The following is a 21586-nucleotide window of genomic DNA, read 5'->3' on the forward strand; positions in this document are numbered from 1 at the left end:
GGCAGCACGTCAAGATGGCGGCTCCCGTGTCGCCCTTGGTTACTGGGCGCCGCTTGATAAAAGCTGCCATTCGACCCGCCGCTCTCGTCCTAACTTGCTGGGCCCCGCGGAAAGGTTAGTGGCATTTGGGTCCAGGACGTAGGAAGTTGGCTCGCAAATCTGTAGGGAGGATTAGGGCTCAGCTGGAAGGTCAACTATCAAACGGCTCCCTTCCTTTCAAGCCCTGGTCGTGACTCCCAGCCCTGCGGGTGGCGAGTTAAAGCGAGCGGCTCGGCTTTCTTTCCTGCACTTGAATCTCCCGGCATCGGCTTTTCGGGAAGTTTGACGCGTGTTTCGAAGAGGAACGTCTAGCGTCTTTATTTAAAGTTTTGGAATATCCGTGAATGCAAAAAAAAAAAGTTAAGAATAAAGGCAGGCCGTTCTGTTAGCTCTCTCCATTTTAAAAACGTACGGCCTGAGGCAGGGGTCTCCAACCTCGGCAACTTTTAAGACTTGCGGACTTCAACTCCCAGAATTCCCTAGCCAGCAGAGCTGGCTGGGGATTTCTGGGAGTTGAAGTTCACAAGTCTTAAAAAGTTGCCGAGGTTGGAGACCTCTGGCCTAAGGATTTTATGCCCTTTTAGGGATGTTCTTCAATTTTATTTCTCATTTGTAATGGAGAGCTGATTTAAAGAATATAAAGGACGCTGAGCTTGTCGATCAGAAGGTCGGCAGTTTGGCGGGTCGAATCCCGAGTGCCGCGTAACAGAGTGAGCGCCTGTTACTCGTCCCAGCTTCTGCCAACCTAGCAGTTCGAAAGCACGTAAAAATGCAAGTAGAAAAATAGGGACCACTACGGTGGGAAGGTAACAGCGTTCCGTGCGCCTTTGGCGTCTAGTCATGCCAGCCACATGACCACGGAGATGTCCTCCGACAAGCGCTGGCTCTTTGGCTTTGAAACGGAGGTGAGCACCAGCCCCTAGAGTTGGAAACGACTAGCACGCATGTGCAGGGGAACCTTTACCTTTACCTTTACCTTAAACATTTGTTAGTGTGTACAAGTGTCTCTTTATATACAATTTGCCAATAGGATGTTGTACGTATCCTTCTTTGGTTCCCGGCAAAGAGAAAACCCTACTTCAGGTTGGTTTTTCAAAGCTCTTCCAGATGCTGCGGTATACAAATTTAGTTATGTTAACATCAGTGAATCAAAGTTTAACACACAAACCAGGAGGATCAAGCAAACGATTATGTTTTAATATGCTGTATAATGTTGGTTTTGTGACGAAGTAGAATAAGGACTGAGCATTGATGTCAGAACACGCAGAGCTCTTTGTGGATTATTTTTATAGTTTATAGTTGTGGAGCTCTTGTCTTAATGGCAAAAGAGTAGATGGTTGAACATCAGGAACTGCTGGTTTGTCTCTAATAAGGCTGAGTATCCGTACAAGAGACTGTTCATTCTGTGTGGCCCAGAATTGATTGAGATGTGGGGGGAAAAATAACCCCTTCCACCGAAGACTCATCAGTAAACCTTTTTACTGACAAATGGGAAGGTGCCAATGCTGAAAAGCGTTACACTGATGGATTCTGCAGCCTGTACCTTACTGTCACAAAAATTATGTACAGAAAAATACTCTTATCAATTAACATTTTTTCACAAAATATAGATGTACTTTGCAGCTGTTTTGGTGAACTGTCAAGGTTAACAGCTGTCAGATTATATACACAAGTGATAAATACATATATTCAAGCATCTTTTGTTGCAGGGGATGCATGCTAAAAACTTCGTGGAAGTTATAAATTTGCATGCATAGCAATAAGTCCTATGTGCTATAATTCAGTTAGTGCATATTGTGATTATGGAGTGAAAACAACATTTTGGTATCTGCATATATGTTTTTGTCTTGAAGTTAACACTAGTATTGCTAGTAGATACTGCTCTAGGAAATAGATGCCCTATAACTGACTTGGATAATGTGTGCTTTTCTATTGATTAATTTTAATTTGTACCAACATAGAATACTATTTACAAATCTTCAAAATTATATTTAACTTGTCACACAGGGAAACCTTTTAGATAACAGATTCATTTTCTTGCCTACTTTGGACAGGCTGAATTCCATCCTACATAATCTGTTTGCTCATAAGAGTCTAGGTTTTAAAATAAGAATGCATGTTAAATAATGTGGAATTTATAAAAGCTAGATTAGGGTGCCTATGTCAGAATCTTTCACACTTCAGATGTATCTGCGTCAGTGTTAGCCAATTCAGAATATGCATTCTTGCTTAAGAATATGGGAAATTGCAGAATTAGTTTACATCTAGTACAGTGTTTTTCAACCTTGGCAGGTTTAAGATGTGAGGACTTCAACTCCCAGAATTCCCCAGCCAGCCAAACTTAATACCTCAGTGGCAATTATTATAAGATGCATTCTTATTCTGAGAAGAGCAAGAGTCAAAGGTAGTGTCATTCTAATCCATAATCTAATTTATTCAGCATGTGCCTGTCTCTTCATTATTCTCTCCTTTTCTACCAATTCCTTTCCCCTCTCCTTTGTTCTTACTAGCTGCTTACTAGAGTAGGGACAGATCTGTCATACTAAAAATTTGAAAAAATACTTGTATATATGTAAGAAATAAAAGCTGTAGTAGTGCTCAAAGGAAATGAATTAGGATTAAAAAATGGCTATACTTTAGTACAAAGGAGTGAAATTTGGGGGGGGGGGACATAAATAGCAGAGATAGCTGGTACAGGAAGCAACTGTCTGTTAGGAGCAGAACCAACCCAGTGGATGAGAATGACCATCAGGAGTATGATATTCAGAAGTGATACTTAATCACTGGAAGAATAACTATTTCGGTCTCTAGCAGGAGAAGTAGGCAGCATCAAGGTTCCCAACTGAAAAGGAGGCAAGAAGGTAGAATTTTGAACAGCATACATGATGCAACTAAGGTCATGCTGCACACAGAGATAGCTAATCATCTCAGCTCTCTAGGCTTTCAACTCCTTATTCAGATATTTACTTATTGATGAGGAGGTGCACAGGCATGGTTAGCAAGATTAACCTCTTTATTGTAGATGAGGGAATCCGCACGCATACAGAACATAAACATTGTATTATACAGAAATCAAAGTCCTCATATGATAATTAGTTTATACTACTCAGTTTAAATTCTAGGCCAGTGGTTCTCAACCTGTGGTCTGTGAGCCCCTGGGCGACCACGATGTCACAAGGTTTGAAGAAATGTTATGATTTAAAACTTGAGTTAAGTCTTGGGTGTCCGTGACCACAAAAGGTATTTAAAGGGGTCTGTGATGAAGAAAAGGTAGAGAACATTGTTCTAGGCTTTTCCCCCCTTCCTTTCCAATTCACTGAATATTTGGGCCATTCTCTTTATGGACTTGTAATGCACTGATTTGTGAGAGGACAATTTTCTCTAGTATACGAAGGAGCCAGTGGTTTTTACCTTGGCAGCATTATTTCCAGAAAGATGGATGTTGAGGAATAGCTGCCAAAGCTTAGAAAGGCCATTTATTTTTCCTGGTCATTCTTACTGGGAGAGAAAAAAAAAAGAAATCTGCAAGGAATAGGCGCGCTGTGGCTTTTTAAGATCTAGAAAAGAATCTGAAGAACTTTGGGGCTCCTGTAGTGTTCTACATCCTTTCTGTCTATAGAAGAGAGAACAACAAAACCAGAATGGAAAGCTGGCAGCCAGGGTTTGACACATGAGTCCCATACAATGTAAGCTCCTGTTACTTGCCCCAGCTCCTGCTCAACTAGCAGTTCCAAAGCATGCAAATGCAAGTGTATAAATAGATACCACTTTGGTGGGAAGGTAAAAGCATGCTGTGTGCCTTGGCATATAGTCATGCTGGCCACAAGACCACGGAAGTGTCTTCAGATAGTGCTGGCTCCCTTGGCTAGGAAAGGGAGATGAGCGCTGCTCCCTAGAGTTGGACAGAACTGGACAGGGGAAACCTTTACTTTTCTATGAAAAAGTAACAACTCTTGTTTTCTAATAATATATAGAATATTGATATTTATGTGTTAATCCCTATTTTGTGATGTCCTAGAACAGGGGTATCAAACTCAATTTCATTGAGGGCCGCATCAACATTGCGGTTGCCCTCAAGGGGCCGGGTGGGCATGGCCAGGGTGGGCGTGGCCAGGGTGCGTGTGGCCTACTGGGTGGGCGTGGCCAGCTCTACATCGTTTGCATCAAGGGTGCCTATGGGGGCCTGGGCAGGAGTGGGACAGATCTGAGGGTCTCTGGCAGAAGGAGGTTCTCTAGGCCAGGGCCAAGGCAGTGGGGGCCGTTCCCTCACTGTTTCCAGGATGGGTTCGCGGGCCGCATGAAACCACTTCGCGGGCCGGCCCCCGGGCCTTGTGTTTGACATGTCTGTCCTAGAATTTATCATCTCAACGGCCCAATGAAGGATGCATTATATATCTATATCTATATCTATATCTATATCTATCTATCTATCTATCTATCTATCTATCTATCTATCTATCTATCTATATATATATATATATTGATCTACAGTTGTACACGTTGATCTGAAATCAAAGTGAGACTGATGAATTGTAGTGCGCTGAACATGCATTTAGTAATGTGAAGCGTTGAAACCCCTTTTTGCTTTGCATGCTTGTGGTGTTCGTGGAAAACACATCAGAAACCTGTGCAGAAGTTTCTGGCCATGCTATCACTGTGTATTATTTTATACTGCGCATATTGAAGGTTATGGGTGTTCTATGTGTTTTAAGTCATATGTAGAGTCTTGGAATAGAAACAAAGTTTATAATAAATTTTATTATTTATGTCTCATGTTCTTCTGAATGCTGCAGAAGGCTCACAAATTATATGCTAATGGGGAGTAAATTGGACTAAGAAGATAGTGTTTCTCAAACTTGGCCGCTTGAAGATGGGTAGACTTCAACTCCCAGAATTCCCCAGCCAGCACAGCTGGGGAATTCTGGGAACTGAAGTCCACCCATCTTCAAGCGGCCAAGGTTGAGAAGCACTGGGAAAAATAATCACTAGCCCAAAGTCATCACTGATGACATTAAGAGAGCCAGTTTGGTGTAGTGATTAGGGTCTTGGCCAAGAAACCAGGAGACTGTGAATTCTAGTCCTGCCTTTGGCAGGAAGACCAACTGGGTGACTTTAGGCCAGTTACTCTCTCTCAGCCCAACCTACCTCACAGGATTGTTGTGGACAAAATAGGAGAAGGAAAGTGCATTGTAAGTTTGTTTGCCACTGTAAGTTATTTATAAAAATAATAAAGGTGGGATACAAATAAATCAGTGAGCTTTGTGGTCCAAGGGATTCGACCAGAGTTTCTCATTTCAGCCCACTAACTAATTATAGAAGAATAAGATTGACTCTTAGTTCTTCTTCTTTTTTAAAGTAAATAAATGTTTATCTCATGTCATACAGCATATACAGTTCAGGTAGCAGAGAAAGCTGCTGCTGGTGGTCTAGCAGATGCTAATTTGAAAGCCTTATTGGTTTGCAATGGACCTTTAGAACATTATGAATTCCTTACCAAAGTGGAGCAGCTGAGGAATGATGAACAGCAACGGAAAGTCATGCGGTGCCTGCAGAAACTACATGAAAGTCTTAAAGGGTACAACCTCAGCCCAAAACATATATTCTCAAAGGTAAAGTTCTGCCATTAAGCATTTCTGTAGCAGTTTTTGTGTCTGGTTCAAGTGATTTTTCTGAACTTGATTGCAACAGCTCTGTAAACTATGTTATTTAATAATTCCAGTTCATGCCTAAGAGCAGGGGTGTCAAACTGCCGGCCTGCGGGCCAGATGGGTCATGCCGAAACTGCACTCACCCCATTGCCGGCAATGGAAAAAAAGTCATGATATGTCACGACACATCATGTGACATTGCAAGTTTGACACCCCTGCCTAAGAGGCTGAGACTAAGAAGATAAGACAAAACAAGGCTGAGTATCAGAAATAGTAATGATTACTTGATGATATTCAAGTTATAAAAAGAAACATTGATATTTTTATTCTCCCCAATGCAATTAAATTTAGAAAATTTTATTGATTGAGATATTTTCATGGGAAGTACTCCAATCCCAAATTGATCTGCAACCTATATTCTGTTCCTAAATAAAAATGACTTGGAAAAAGTTACTAATAACAATTTACTAGACAAAAAGCTCATCTGTCACTGTTCTACAACTTGAAATATACTTAAGTGATGTATTACTATTACCTGTATTACACTGTTCATTGTTATGTCCCCAAGAATGTACAGATTCTACAGAATGTTTGGGATTGTTCTGTCTTTAATATGTGTAGTGTGGAAGGTAGTATCCTGAACCTACAAAGAGGTCTTTGCCAGAAGGTGGCAGAGTCATACCGTAATCTGAAGAAAATAGTTCAAATTTTTGTGTTATGCTGTACTTATTCTAGTTGCTTTTAACATTTCTTTTCAGGACTCTGGTGAAAACTTGCAAGTTTTGTCCCCTAGTACTAGACTAGACAGAGGAAAACATCAGAAGCCTCATCCAGATTAATACCTATTGATTAAACATTAATCTATAGGATAATGTGAAAGAAATGAACATGAGCCAAGAAGTAAGAATATCAGGCAACATTGATTAAATGAATTGGGTAGAAATCAGCAGACAAAGATGGTGATGAGGGGGCCTATTAGATCAATGGTCTATTTAGCAATTCCAAACAGTAAACAACAGTATTTCCCCCAGCTAAGGACTTGTTCATATTTATTGCTAGATAAATTGCAGTTCTTGGATAAGTTGCAGTTTGACTCCTAGGTCCTTCTGTAAAAAAACAGATCTCTTCATATCAGAATGTGGTATAATGGAGAATATATTGGTGTTTTTTAATTTTTAGTAAAATATCATTTAAAGATGTAATCGCTGTAAATACTGTAGGCAGTGCTTTTTTTGTAAAAGAAAAAGGTGCCGGAACTCACACATGTCATACAACCCACCTTGCCTATCCTACAAGGTTCCATCCAAAAAAGGTGCCGGAACTCCGTTCTGAGCGTTCTATGAGAAAAAAAGCCCTGACTGTAGGAATTATTTTTGAAGACATAAACTTTAGAAAAAGTATATCATTTAGTTTTGTTGGGAAATCCGCAGCAGGCAAGTGGGAGGGATCAAGCGGCGAGTTAGCCTTGAGTCATTGCACAGCTGCAAGAGACCTAGAATGGCCCCGCCTCCCGATGTCATGTGACTTTATCTGTGTGTACCCAAGAGAGGGTGAGCAATGTGGAGAAATTCTTCAATTATAGATAGAATACAATAGTTAACTTGAACATTTTATATCTGGATCTGCTTGCTTGCCCCTCACAATTTTATATATACCATACTGCTAACGTTTTTTAGCATTTCAAGTATATTTGATCTAGTGGAATATGCAAATTTGTATGTATTATTTAAAAAAGGCAGAGATGTTTATTTTAAGGGGAGATTTATTATCTCCTTCCCCCTGCTCCCAGGTCAGTTTTGGAAACAGATCATTAAAGCTTCACTTCCTCAAGGAATTTTTCTGTGGAAATCTCCCCTCCAACCTTATCTATGGGTAAGGAATTCAGCTGATACTTTTAGCCAGCATCTTGCTGGCAACCAAAAACCTTTTAGCATGAACACACAAGCTGTTTCTGATTGAAGTCTTTCCTCTGACATGTTGGAGATGGGAAAGGAGATGATAATGTTAGAGAAGTGGTCCAGAGCAAGATTTCAAGCTAAATTTAATAAAACTTAATTTATATAGGTAATATAGTTCTCGACTTAACAAGATTTCACTTAGTGACCATTCAAAGGTAACAATGGCACTGAAAGAAGTGTTATGACCATTTTTCACATGACTGTTGTAGCATCCCCACCGTCACGCGATCAAAATTCAGGTGCTTAGGAAACTGACACAGATTTATGACGGTTGCAGTGTCCCAGGGGGTCATGTGATCACCTTTTGCAACCTTCTGACAAGCAAAGTCAATAGGGAAGCCAGATTTACTTAACAACCAAGTTACTAACTTAACAACTGCAGTGTTTCACTTAACAACTGTTGCAAGAAAGATCATAAAATGGGGCAAAACCCACTTGACAACTGTCTCACTTAACAACAGAAATGTTGGGCTCAATTGTAGTAAGTTGAGGATTATCTGTATATTTGCACTAATTGCTCCCTTAAGTTTTAAATATTTTTTCTATTTCTGTTCCATAAAAATTATGGGTTGATAGCACTTTTCCAGGGGGTTCTTAGGATCATATCCAAGAGTCTGGAGAACTCCAAGCATCCTAAGTGTCTTGTGTTGTGTATTTTAATTTACAACTAGAATGAACCCTTTTTGAATATATTAGGCATCCCTAAATTGTATATTTCAGCAAATTCTTAGGTGACTAGAAGCTAGTATAACCTCTCCGTGCTACAAAGTTAAATGTGACATCTTTCTGGAAATTTGAATGGATATGTATTATTTGTGTGGAATTATTTACCGATTTAGATTAAGAAAACAATGAACATAGCACATTAAAAAAAAAGCTTGGATAGCTTTTCAATTAGAACTTTTTAACACTTCCTTAGCAGAAATAAACAGCTCATATCTGATGTTTCTTTTCTAGCTTTTGGCATTTTTCCCACTCTTGTTTACAAATTCTGCTAATTCAGAAATATTCTTGGAGCTTATGTACATTTGTCCTTGAGATCTCCCATAGATTTTCAGTGCTATTCAGATGGGAACTGTGAAGGCCACACTAAAACCTTTATCTTTTTTCCCCTCAAAATAATTTCTTGTTGATTTGAAACATGTTTCATATTGTTTTCTTCCTGAATGAAATATACAGCCTCCTTTTAGCTCCAGATTCCTCGCTGACTGTGGACATTAGCTTCTATTTTTATATTTAGTTAACTCAACCCTTGAAAAGTATCATAGATGAATACGCATTCATACCCTCGATATTTTTCTCTCCCTCACAAAAGGAGACTAGACCAAAATAATAACTTACTAAACTGAATTTCCTTTAATGTAAGGTATTTCATTATAAAATTCATGATCTTACTCTGCATCTACAAACCATTCCTAAACATAAAAATTGCTTTACAAATTGTCAGAAAATACTGTACAGCAGAAAAGAAAAAAGGGGGGAAGTCAGACGGGGATGAGGAAGAAGAAAAAGTAATTTTCCAGAGAAGGAGACAAAAAAAAGAAAATGAGAACAATGAAGAAGTAACTGGACCAAAAGAAAGAAGAGAGCCCCATGTTTCTTTTATACTCTGAACTGAGGAGGTTCTTGGATGAGAAGTGAAATGGTTTTCAAGGAGGAAACTGGGAAAGTCCAATTGTCTTTTGAGAAGCACCTGTGGGACATTGTTGTGAACAGAAAAAAAAATAAATGTATTAATTTATATGCTGCCCAACTTCCAGTGACTTGTGACAGAGATGGGTATATAGCCATGAAGTTCATTGCCTCATGGGCTTATCTCAAGTAATCATTGGCCCAACAGATAATTATTATCTGGATCTTTTCTTTTTCTAGTTTTGGGGTTTCAGGGCAGTTGTGGAATTATCTATTATCTGTATGTAGTTTCCTTGTGGTGGTGCAGTTATGGGGCTATCTGAAGATGGAGGACAGTACCTCTACCAAGTTGTGTGTCTTAATTTCTTCCTGGTCCAAGTGAAATTAACTGCCACCTAAGACCTCTGCAGAACGGAAGATGACTGATGGATCTGGAGAGTTCCCAGAAGACTCTTGGGGAAGTTTCCCAGTAATCTAGCAATTACCTGTTTGGCATTAGGAGGAGACTGGGGTCTAAAAGAAATTGTCCCTTAAGCAATCTCTCTCTGTAAAAGTGATGCTGGGTTGCTCCTTGGTTTTCTGAGGATTTTCAGGAGATGAGGCCACATAAGCAATTCCTAGAGCATTGGCGGAGGAAGAATAAAAATGAATATGACTGAACACAAGTATGGACTATGGTGATACGCAGAGGCAATAACCGTTGTTGAAATTTAGATAGGGGCAGTGCACCGCCTGGTCCTTTCAGACCTCCCAGTAGCCTTTGATACCATCAGTGATGGTATCTTTCTGAAGCATCTGCAAGAATTGTAGCTACTGTTTGACAAAGGTTTTGCTCCTTCAGAAAGTGGTTGTATTTGTTGGGAGAAGATGAGAGATGGGTTTGGGAGGTGCTGCCCTCCCTCCTTTAATATTTACATGCTGAGTGGGGCCATATGGAGATTTGGGATGAGGTATGGTCAGTTTGCTGATTATATTTAATTATACATTACTACTCTTGGCCCAGTGGGGAATGCTGGGAAGGTTTTGTCTAGAGGCTATCAGAGTCTGGATGAGAGAAAATGGTCTAAAATTGAACACCAGTTGCTTTTTGTCCATCACCTTCTATTGTTTTCAGTAGTCTTTCTTGAAAGAGGTAGCACTACTCTTGAGAGAACGAATCTGTTACTTGGGGGGGGGGCTTACAGGAAGGGTGCTTCTGGTTTTCTCTGAGAGCAAGTACAGGTTGTGCCCAGAAGACTTTTGTCCATTCTGGCTGTTGTGACCTAGAGCAGTTGCTACAGAGAATCATTCCCTCATCATGATGCATTACCTCATGGGGTTTGAAGAACACTTAGAACCTGTAGCTGTGCAAGATGTAGAGACCTGTGTGTCATAGATACTGAATAGTGTGTTTGCGCAATAGTGGTACTACGTGCCTTGCACTGGTTGCCAGTAGGCTTCCAGAATCAGTTCAAAAGCTAGTTTTAACCTATAAAATTATACATGGCCTAGCACCTTCGGCAGTGTCTCCTCCAATTGGATTTAACTGGTGTCTCTCTCAAGAGAAACTGCTAGTAGTGCTTGAAGTTGGGGGTGTGGAGACATTGTTTTTACACGACAACCTGTTCCTCTGGAATGGTACCCCCTTGCGAGTAAGATTGGTTCCATCAATAATAAGCTTCCAGAAGGCTAGCTGAAACTGGGTTACTCTTTGAGGTTTTGAGTGAACTGTGAGGGTTGTGTTATTTTGATTTCACCTAATTTTAATTGCATTTTCTGTGGATATTTTCACTGTGATGTTTTATCATTGTTGCAAACCTTCAAGAGCTGCAAAATGTGATTATACGTGTGTGTGTGTGTGTGTGTGTGTGTGTGTGTGAATGAAATGTTTACATGTAGTTTATAATTTTCACTATAGAATTATTCGAAATGCTCAACCTACTGGGCTTGAAAAGATATTAAAAAGAATATTTAGGTTTTTTGTCCTTCCCAATTTCCCTTATTGTGTGCTTGATGAACCAAAATAATATTTGAGCTTTTCAGCAGCAGAGCAGGCTTTGTTCTTTTTAATGCAATAGCTGAATTGAGAGTTTGCAAGCTATATTGACTTTGCAATAAATATATCATGTTGTTTTCTTATTTTGCTGTTGTCCAAGGCGAATAAAATGTAATCATTTTTTTAACTTGCAGCTTTTTACAAGACGTAAACCTCCAAAAGGCCTTTATATCTATGGTGATGTTGGTAAGTTGAAAGATTTTAACTGAAATACGGCCAATTTTTTTAAGCATATCTGCACACTTTCCCAGATTTATAGCTAGCTAATAAGCCAACTTTCTTTTCCAATGAGAGCAATAGAACAAAGCACCCTGGGCTGAGCCACTAATGACCTGTATTTAGTTTGCTTCGACATTACAGAGCAAATCAAAGCTCAGAGCAATGTCAGGTAATGAAACGGATCAACATAGTGTGCTTTGTGATCTGGGATCCCTGGACCATGTGAGCCTTGATTGCATATGGCAGGAAGGGCACTGGTTTTGGTGCCCTTGTTATGTGGAAGGGGGATGTTAGTTGAGGTGAATACTTGGTCTGACCAAAAGATGTATTTACGACTAATCTATTTTAAAAAAGAACTGAGGCGTCCTCATTTATTTTTAGGGAATAATGCTCGGTATATTTCAGATAGAAACAATAATTGCATTTTTTTGATTTTGATATATTTTAGATTCATATAATACAAATGATCCTGCCCATGTTAGTTGAAGTCTTGCATCAAAGATAATGATTTTGTACTGTTCAGATCACGATTATGATTTCATTAGCTCAATGCTAATGAACAGTCATTACTGTAATCAGTACATAGTGTTTTAAATTAACAACCTGTTGGTTATGTGTGTTTTTATTTGAAGGCACAGGAAAGACAATGGTGATGGACATATTTTATTCTCATCTACAAGTAGAAAGAAAAAAGAGAGTCCATTTCCATGGCTTCATGCTTGATGTGCACAAAAGTAAGTTTAAATCTTTCTGGTACAATACAGTATGTTACAGGTATCTTCCATGTTATCTGTCATCCTGTTTCTTCTTAATTCTTTGTCTGGCACCCACCGGAAGACTGTCAATTAAAAGCCGAAAAGAAAGGAATTAATGTAGACAGTATGGGGAAATTTTCAACTTGATTTTTCAGTTAGAATAGAGCTGTCTTGCAACACCCCTAGGAATTAATTGAGGGAAAACATTGAGGATTTGAGGAAGTAGGTTCATTTCCCTTGAGTGAGTAAGTACCAGTGGACAGTCAATCACTTATTTAATTCATTTGTACTTATTTGCACGATTAAAAATTCAGAGCATCTGCTGGAATGTGGTGATATGTGCTCTTGCCACAATTATATAGAGAGAGATTGAACAATATTGTGAAAATACCTAAACCTTTTATAATAGTCCCCTGCAAGTGAAGAGTGAACTAGTGTTATAATGTACAGTATTTATTGGTCTTTCAGTTGCCATAAGGCCATCATTTAAAAGTTGAATAGCAAAAAGATAAAATGTCAAGTTGAAGGTGGAACAGGATAGAAAAAAGTAACTGATTTCCACCAAATGCTGTAGGTATACACACACACACACACACAAACAGAGAGAGAGAGAGAAAGAGAGAGAGAGAGAGAGAGAGAGAGAGAGAGAGAGAGAGATGATAGAGAGATAGAGAGATGATAGATTAGAATTCTCATTGTTCTGACTAGTGGCTGAATTTTTGTGATATCAAAGAATATTTCCATTCTTCTTATATCAGCATTTGTGATCCTAAACAAGGGGAAAGTTAGCATGGGCCAAAACATGTACTCGTCCTTCTCAGTGCCAGAAAAAAAAACCTTTTCCATAATAAACTCTCCTCTTTGCAAATATACAGCTTTTTGCCTAATATAGTAAATGAAATAGATGGTACAATGTACACGTTGTTCACTTATTTAGAAACTACAGGTGAAGATTTAGTTATCTATTTTAATATACAACGATCTTCTATTTTCCATTATATTAACATTTAGTCTTTAAAGCTTCCTAGTCTTTTGTCAGATTTCTCTTTTATTTCCTTGTTCTCGTTTCTCTGTTTTTTGCTCTAGTCTGTGAACTTAACATTTGTTTCTCAATAGTATACAGCAATATCAACATAGACAATGTGCTTTTTATATATAGTTATACAGAGAAGAAAGACAAACTGAATAATATACCTTGTTGGGTATTATCTTGACCACCTTTATGATATTCTGTATATATTGCAAAGAGGCAAAAAGCTGACGGATGTTGCATGAATCAAGGATGCCCACTGGGGGGGGGGGAGGATGCTTGTAGTTGTCATTGCTTTTCCAAAAATTGAACGAATGGAATTAGCACAGAATTACTATGTCAAAACTTACTTCTGTTAACATGTAAATATAATCGTTGTTTTGAGAGTCTATTTCCAGCATGTTTACTAAGTATCTTGCAAAATGTTCACTTCAGGAATACATTGCCTTAAACAGAGTCTGCCAAAACGAAGAGCTGGATTAATGGCTAAATCATATGATCCAATAGCTCCTATAGCTGATGAAATAAGTGAGGAAGCTTGTCTCTTGTGTTTTGATGAATTTCAGGTAAGTAAGAATATATTATAAGAGATTTACATTCCTCTTTTCCTGGGGAAAAACATGCCTGATAGCAATATTTTGTACTGCTGTTAACTTTCTAGGCTGTAGGTGTTTTTTTATATTTTCTCATTGAAGTATTTATTTACTCGTATGCTTGGACAAGCAAAATTTGTCACAGTTAATATGATCTTGAATACATGAAATTTTAGATGCATGTAGCTGGTATGGTTATATCAGTGCTATTTGCTAAACTGGAATCTTTTTTTGAAAATGCACAGTCTGGTTTATATTACACTTACATTCAATTCTAAAATATTATTTAATCATACATTCTGCACACACAACATATGTATTGTACATCTAAATAAGTGTGTCTCTGTATTATTAGTATGTGGATGTATTTCTATGCATACACATACATATGAACATACACATATATATGCATACATACACACACCATTCATATTAAGAGTTGTCCAATTGAGTCTTTGCTTTAATTATATATTTTGGAAATATTTGAGCTTCTACCACCCATACTTTACCCACATTCTCGTAGATTATGGCCTATGTTGCTCGAAATTAAAATTGTCAGTGTAAGCAAAGGTATAATACGTACATGTAGCCTTCTCAATAGTCAAAACTTCATTCCGAGTAGACATTCATAGGTTATTTATTTATATTATTTTAACTTGTTTTCTTTTTAAAATAAAATAGGTTAATTAAATCCTTCAAGATCTAGAAATTAAAATCATAAAGCAGCACCCATTGTAACACGTCCTCATGTCTTGGCTTCAGATATATTAACGTCCCAGTTTTGGGGAATGTTCTGTCTGACTCCTGGCAAATGCTTGGATTAGTCTCAGCTCTAGAAGTAGTTTGCAGTTCTCTTCTTCCTAAGGTTAAGACTGGCCCAAGGTCACCCAGCTGGTGTATTTTTCCTAAAATGGGGCTAGCACTCACAGTTTCCTAGTTTCTATACCATACCGATTCTCTTCTTTTAACATTGCCATTGAAATATGACATCCAGTATTTTGATTTTCTTAGTGTCTCAGTTATTATGGACAGTACTGATGCTACTTTGTAATTTTCTTGCATTGCAGTTACAGAACAGTATATAGATTATTTTTGGAAGGAGAACAAAATCGCTATGCTTGGAGCAGTGAATGTATTTCTGAACCGAAGTGCATTCTTTTTTTCTGGGCTTCCTGAAGCATTTTCATTTCATAACTTCCTTATTCCACAAAGGCCTTTTTTATTCTGTGGGTGCATATTTATGCTTTAAAGCTGAAAACAGGATTTTCTGCAATTTTTAGTTGACAGAAGAACACTATATAGTTGTCATCCAAATTGGTTTCAGTTTGGAAGTTTAAGAATCCCAGATCAGCACTTCCTTTTTGTTGATTGGACGTAATCATGTGGAATCTTACTCTTGCCACTTCCGTTCTATGATATATCACTACACACACACACACACACACACACACACACACTTGGCATGTGAAAATTCACACCTGGGTTAATAGTAATCAAGGTGGCACAAGGCAATCAAATGTGTTTGTTTCCTGACAGGTGATAAATCTGTTGAGGAGTTCATCATTAAAGTCCTTATAATCCCATTGTGTCCCTAGCATATTCTACTACTGAGCTACAGGCCACTTGTAAATGACCAGTAGAGAATAGGGAATATGATAAGTAGCTTGAATTAGCCAAAAGCAAATTACACCAGTCTAGCCTAATTTCCTCCTTTGATACAAAACTGGCATAGTGGGCTATAGAGATGTAGTATCTGTAATATACCTTGACTTTAAGCCTTGGATACTGTTGAATGGGCAACTGAGCTAAGCTTTAGAGTGAATAGCCAGTGTGTATTAATGGAGTATCACAAAAATGAAATTTAATGAAACACAGTTTTAATGAATTACATAGATGAGTAGATATTTCAAAGGTAGTGATGGTAGATCTGAATTTTGGGTAAACTATACTAATAACAGGAACAACATTCAATTTCTATTATACAAAAATCTATTATAAGAAATATATGAGCAAAATATTTCATCTTGTACTTAACAAATGCAAAGATAAAAAATAATTTATGCCACAATGCCTATCAAGATTCATTGTCTGATTTTAAAATAGCTTTTCTCTCACATTTTGTTTTGGAGGTGAAAATTTGAAATCTAGACTTTACCGTAAATTTCCCTTTGGTATCCACCATATTTTTTATCACTTTTATTGATAGTTGAATTTACATTAGAAGAAACTCCTTGTTTAGTCCTCTTTTCCCATGTCCAAGACAATTATTCTTATAAAATTCTTAGCATGCTTTGCCTCTTTTCATTGCCTTCTTTTACTACTTTCTTACAACAATGATTTTATCACACTACACAGTGTAGAACCTCTCTCATCGTTTTAGCAATAACTCTTCTGTGTATTTTTCTCATCCACAGCAGCTTTCATTCCTCATCCTTACACCCTGCATTTTTTCATACGTTCTATTAATTTAAATCCAGATACTTCTGTAGCACTCGGTAACACAATTCTTTTAACTTTATTTCCTTTTATTCACTTTATTCACTTCATTTTGTTGCTAAATTAATCTACTTATACTTTTTCCCCCCATAAAACCTTCAGCCATTTTCTTCCAGTTCCTCAGCTTAACACAGCTCAGCTCAGCTCTCCTTCCTCCACCACATGTCTCACATTCGGAACCTGATCCTGGAGTTCACCAAGGAATATCCATTCTTATTGCTACTTACATCTCTGAATGGCCCAATCATTTTTACTTTCCCATCTCATTTTCATTCCCCTATTCAGGTTACCCAACAAAACGATTTTTCCACTAAATCTGCACTTCACCCATACTGTTGCACATTTTTTTCCTAGAACTTATCCCTATTTTTCCCTTACCAACTTTTATTGGAGTGTAAGTTCCAACTACTAACAACCTAGTAGGGTTTCCTACTTTCATATGCATTCACCTCGACTTACATCACATTAATTCATTCTTCAAATATATACAGTGTAGCCCTTTCATTCATAATGAAATGCACCCTTAACTTCTTTGAGTGTATTCATAAACTTCACTTTAAAAGAACAGACCACCTTTACTCAAACCTATTAGTGTATGTTCTTTATTTTCCTCATAGTTTCACAGACACACAATGCATCTATTTCTTCTTTTCTTTTAAGATATAGCGCAGTAGATTCCTGTCCTACGAACTGAAGCTTCATGAACCTTTGCATTATTTAAAAGTAGCACCAGATACAACTCTGCTGCTCTGTCTTCCCAGTCATGCCATGTACTGTGTGCTTCGAAGTTGCGTAGCTGTGGAGTATTGCATCACTTTTCAGATTCCGCAGCCCAGCAAACTAGCATTCTCCTGATACTTTCCTTTCACTGGTGTAAGAACAAACCACGATGCTTCACTTTCCATAGTTCAAGTACTTGTCGCTGAATATTGGCGAGACATTCTGAAAATGCACTAAAAGCAGTAGGGTATTCATTTAGTGGTTTGTTAACGTTTTACGAAACCGTTGGTAACTTTGTTAAGCTCGGCTTCCTTTTAGGGCTCGCAACTTGGGAGTCCTCTTAGATTCACAGCTTTCCTTGGAAGACCATATAACAGCTGTGACTAGGGGAGCCTTTGCCCAGGTTCGCCTGGTTCGCCAATTACGGCCATATCTAGACCGAGATGCCCTACGTACGGTCACTCATGCACTCGTGACCTCTCGTTTAGACTACTGCAATGCTCTTTACATGGGGCTGCCCTTGAGGACCACTTGGAGGCTCCAACTGGTACAGAATGCAGCCGTGAGAGTTGTGTTGGGAGTCTCCCGATACTCCCATGTTACACCTCTACTCCGTGAACTGCATTGGCTCACAGTTGTCCTCCGGGTAAGATTCAAGGTGCTGGTAATGGTTTTCAAAGCCCTACATGGCATGGGTCCGGAGTACCTTAGGAATCACCTGCGGCCAGCATCAACGTCCCTCCGTCCAGTGCGCTCCCACAGAGAGGGCCTCCTCAGGGTGCCGCCGTTCGGAGAATGCCGTCTGGTGGCTCCCAGGGGGAGGGCGTTGTCTGTGAGCGTGCCTGACCTATGGAACCGTTTACCGGTTGAGCTCCGGATGGCTCCCGACCTTCGCTCCTTCCGACGCGACCTAAAAACATATCTGTTTAAGCAATCCGGTCTGGTCTGACGGGTTCTTTTTTTAATTATTGTTTTTAGATAACTATCTTCTGCATTTGGGCAAAATTAGGGTTTAATTTGTTTTCAATATCTATATTTGTGCATTCTGTTTTTTTGTCACTGTTCACCGCCCTGAGTCCTTAGGGAGAAGGGCGGTATACAAATCAAATAAATAATAAATGATATTAGGTGGTTCAAAACATAGAAAAAAAATGAGACCTGCTGCGGATTTCTTCTTAAAATTTGTCCTTTGCTAAGTCTGGAGCCTTGAGTTTGCTTGGGCTGAAGACAACTGTAAAGTGTCTAGAGTAAAGTGGTAATGCCAAATAGTTGTTAGTCCAAAAATACTTGCCCCTCTCTGAGGTGCTTTGTTTCAAAAGAGAACTGGACAAGAAAATCCAGTTGCCTTTTGAAAGAAAGCACTTTGGCGACAACCATGACTTGGTTGACTGAAAATCTCCATAAACACTTGCCCCTCTCTCTAGATTCAAGAAAGAGAAGCAGAGCTGCAGTTTTATAGCAGAAACCTTTTATATACAAATGTGACTGACTGGTGCTTTTGGTATATCATTTCCCCGCCTGCCCCTGTTTTTCTCCTTCTCTCTCTCTCTCTTCCCAATCCCCAACAGTTTCAGGGATAATTTAATCTTTTAATTCTCTTTTAACTTTGTATTTTATATTGATGTGATTTTAAAACGCCCTGTAAACTGCCCTGAGTCCTTCGGGAAAGGGGGTATATAAATCTAATAAAATCTAAATCTAAAAAAATCTAAAAGAAATACTTTAAAGAAACAAAAAGAAGAACAAATTCTTGGTTTAGCGCATGAAATCCTTTAAAGAAACAAAAAGAAGAACAAATTCTTATTTAGCTTAGCACATGAAATCCCCCACGGGCACTTTTCAAGATAAAATGGTACACAGCCTTCCTGCAAGGTGGTGGGGGCTAATGGCTGTGGCACCCTTCAGTTCACACGATGCACGTCTGTCATTTCAGAGGTGAAACTGAGGAAATCAAACTCATCTTATGGACTAGCTGTGAGCCCTCCTTTTGGTTACACGGCCTTAGTCTGATGCCACGGTCTATACCTCTACTTTAAAAAAAACAACAGCAGGCATTCCAGACATGAAATAGCTTTATTTTCATATCAATAGCACGAAAAGAGTGGTTAGGTTTGGGATCCAGGACGCTTGCAAATAGTAAATTAACATTGTTACATACTGTAGGCAGTGCTTGTAAGAAAAGCGAAGAGAACAATTTTAAATACTTACTAGGAACAAGTTTCATTAAATGCAGGGGGGCCTCTGAGTAAAACATGTCTTTAAGATTGCACTGTTACACTCCTGTTTTTGTGATAACGCTAATTATTACCTATTACCAGTGCTTTTTTTGTAAAAGAAAAAGGTGCCGGAACTCACACATGTCATACAACCTGCCTTGCCTACCCTACAATGTTCCATCCAAAAAAGGTGCCGGAACTCCGTTCTGAGAGTTCTATGAGAAAAAAAGCCCTGCCTATTACCTATATATACTTATATTTACTATTCATCCCAAGAAATCGTACCAATCAGAGGAAAACTGAGGTTCAAGTACTTAGACACACACCTTATTTAGAATTTTTTTAAAAAAAAAAACTTATGTGAGAAGAAAGCAGCTCTGGGTCATACAAATCTTTCCCCTTAAATGCAAATGAAATTTCACCATTCTCTCCATTCTCACCCATCTCTTATTGGTAATTTCTTTTCTTTTGTTCACATCCATCCTTTTGCTCAGCATCCATTCCCACTGAATGCTGAAGACGGCAGAACCTGAGCTTTTCAGATGCTTTCACGTTTGTCTCCCCCCCCCAAAAAAGCTACAGAGGATCAAAAGGCCATAAATTGGCATCCAGTATACCAAATGACTCTTGCTTTTTTTAATTATGTAACTTAAAAAAATAATCAGTTTTGGCAGACAAGTAGATTTAAAATTCTGCAGGAGCTAAACACCAACTATATCCTCATTGTGTTTTCTCCGGTCATAAATCTTTCTCTGTTCAACGTTCCAAGCGGCTATGCTTTTATGGGAAGTTTTCCTTTGGGAAATTAAATACGTCCTGTTGCGTATAGTTTTCTATTTCTCAAGCAGAAGACTCCTTTTTCTTCTGCCGGTCTTATTTTGCCCGTTTCAGAGGTCTCATCAAAATGGATACTTGCTTTTGGCTACCTTAATGCCTTTCTGATTTTGTTTTGTTTCTGATTGACAGGCTCAAAGATGCCAAGTTTTGATTTGCTAGATAGCACTTTTCTTCAGTGCCTCTCTATACTTGCAGTGATCTGCCTACTCATTCTAAGAAAATAGTCAAGGCCAACTACCTAAAGCAGGGGTGTCAAACTGCTGGCCTGCGGGCCGGAGGCGTCACGCCAAAACCGCGCCCACCCCCATCCGCCGGCAATGGGGGGGGGAAGTCACAACACGTCACGTGACATCGCGGGTTTGACACCCGTGACCTAAAAAATGTATAACTTGATTGAGGTACAGCAGTTTCCAAAGGCAGAAGCCGAGAACGACACTCTGTGTGGAAGTCTGCTAGGTTCAGGGTGGGAATAGTTGTGAGGAATGTTTTTTTCCTCACCCTGTTTTATCATGTCCTTTTTTTACATTAGTAGCATTCATCTGTTTTGAATTTACATATTTAAGTGAAGTTCTGCATATAATAAAATTAGTGTCTTTAGCACAGCTGTAATAATTGGATGAACAATTAGCGGGGAAGTGAAAATCCTCAGACAAAAGTTTTTTGTTTTTTGTTTTTGTCATGAATTGTTGCTCCCCTTCTTCATTTAAGAGAGAGAGTGTGTGTCTCTGTGTGAGAGAGAATGATTTATGTCTGTGAAGGTTAGAAGAGGCTGACTGTGCTGGAACTGACTGCAGTGCCTTTTTGATTATTCATGGACAGTAATAGAAGGCACTTAAAAAGAACAATGAAATTGCTTATTTTTTTGTGATGGGCCATCTGTTGAATTGTTTTGTGTAACAATCGCACAATAGTATCTATGTCATATCATTCTATTTTCAACAGCAGCTGATGATGTATACTTGGCCACTTGTCCTATTTTCTAAAAGTCCCATGGCCATTTAAAGTCACCTCTGTGAACCTTTTCTGGAAAGGTAATAGAAATGTAGAGCAGCTGGTGTGTATTTTCTTTTTCTGATCTTCTGGCAGGTTTGGGTATTTGTATGTGTTTCAGACTAATGAGCTTTTTTTAATCTTAAATCTCCTTTTTCCCCAACTGGAGCTTTAGAATGGAAGTTGAACCAGAATCGTTTAGCAATTTGGAATAAAGACTTGTCTTGAGAAAAGATTGCTACATACTCCCTGCTTATTATTTCCTGTCCCTCCCACATTTTTTCTGCAAGTGGCAACATAGAATCTTTTCCCTCTGAACCAACAGACCTCTCTTCTGACTAAAAACAAGACCAACCCCTCCCCCCCAAAACAAAAACTCAAAGCAAATTGGATGCAGCTTTGTCAATTGTACAAGTCA

The 21586-nt window shown here is 38.7% G+C and overlaps 1 protein-coding gene across 2 annotated transcripts in view; it reads left to right on the top strand.

The window, feature by feature from the left end:
- The window catches only part of AFG1L (AFG1 like ATPase), a 64556-nt gene continuing 42970 nt past the window's right edge, over positions 1 to 21586 (top strand). The window contains exons 1-5 of one of the 2 annotated variants that reach the window (XM_083371771.1): positions 1 to 114; positions 5425 to 5648; positions 11447 to 11498; positions 12164 to 12265; positions 13752 to 13882. In XM_083371771.1, the coding sequence (XP_083227897.1) occupies positions 15 to 114; positions 5425 to 5648; positions 11447 to 11498; positions 12164 to 12265; positions 13752 to 13882 (609 nt within the window). In that variant the 5' untranslated portion in view covers positions 1 to 14. Of the gene's footprint in view, positions 115 to 1010; positions 1123 to 5424; positions 5649 to 11446; positions 11499 to 12163; positions 12266 to 13751; positions 13883 to 21586 lie in introns of those variants that run through there. The other variant, XM_083371772.1, reaches the window with a different exon arrangement.

Source organism: Vipera ursinii, assembly GCF_947247035.1.
Source record: "Vipera ursinii genome assembly, chromosome: 1".
NCBI classification, from domain to species: Eukaryota; Metazoa; Chordata; class Lepidosauria; order Squamata; family Viperidae; genus Vipera; species Vipera ursinii.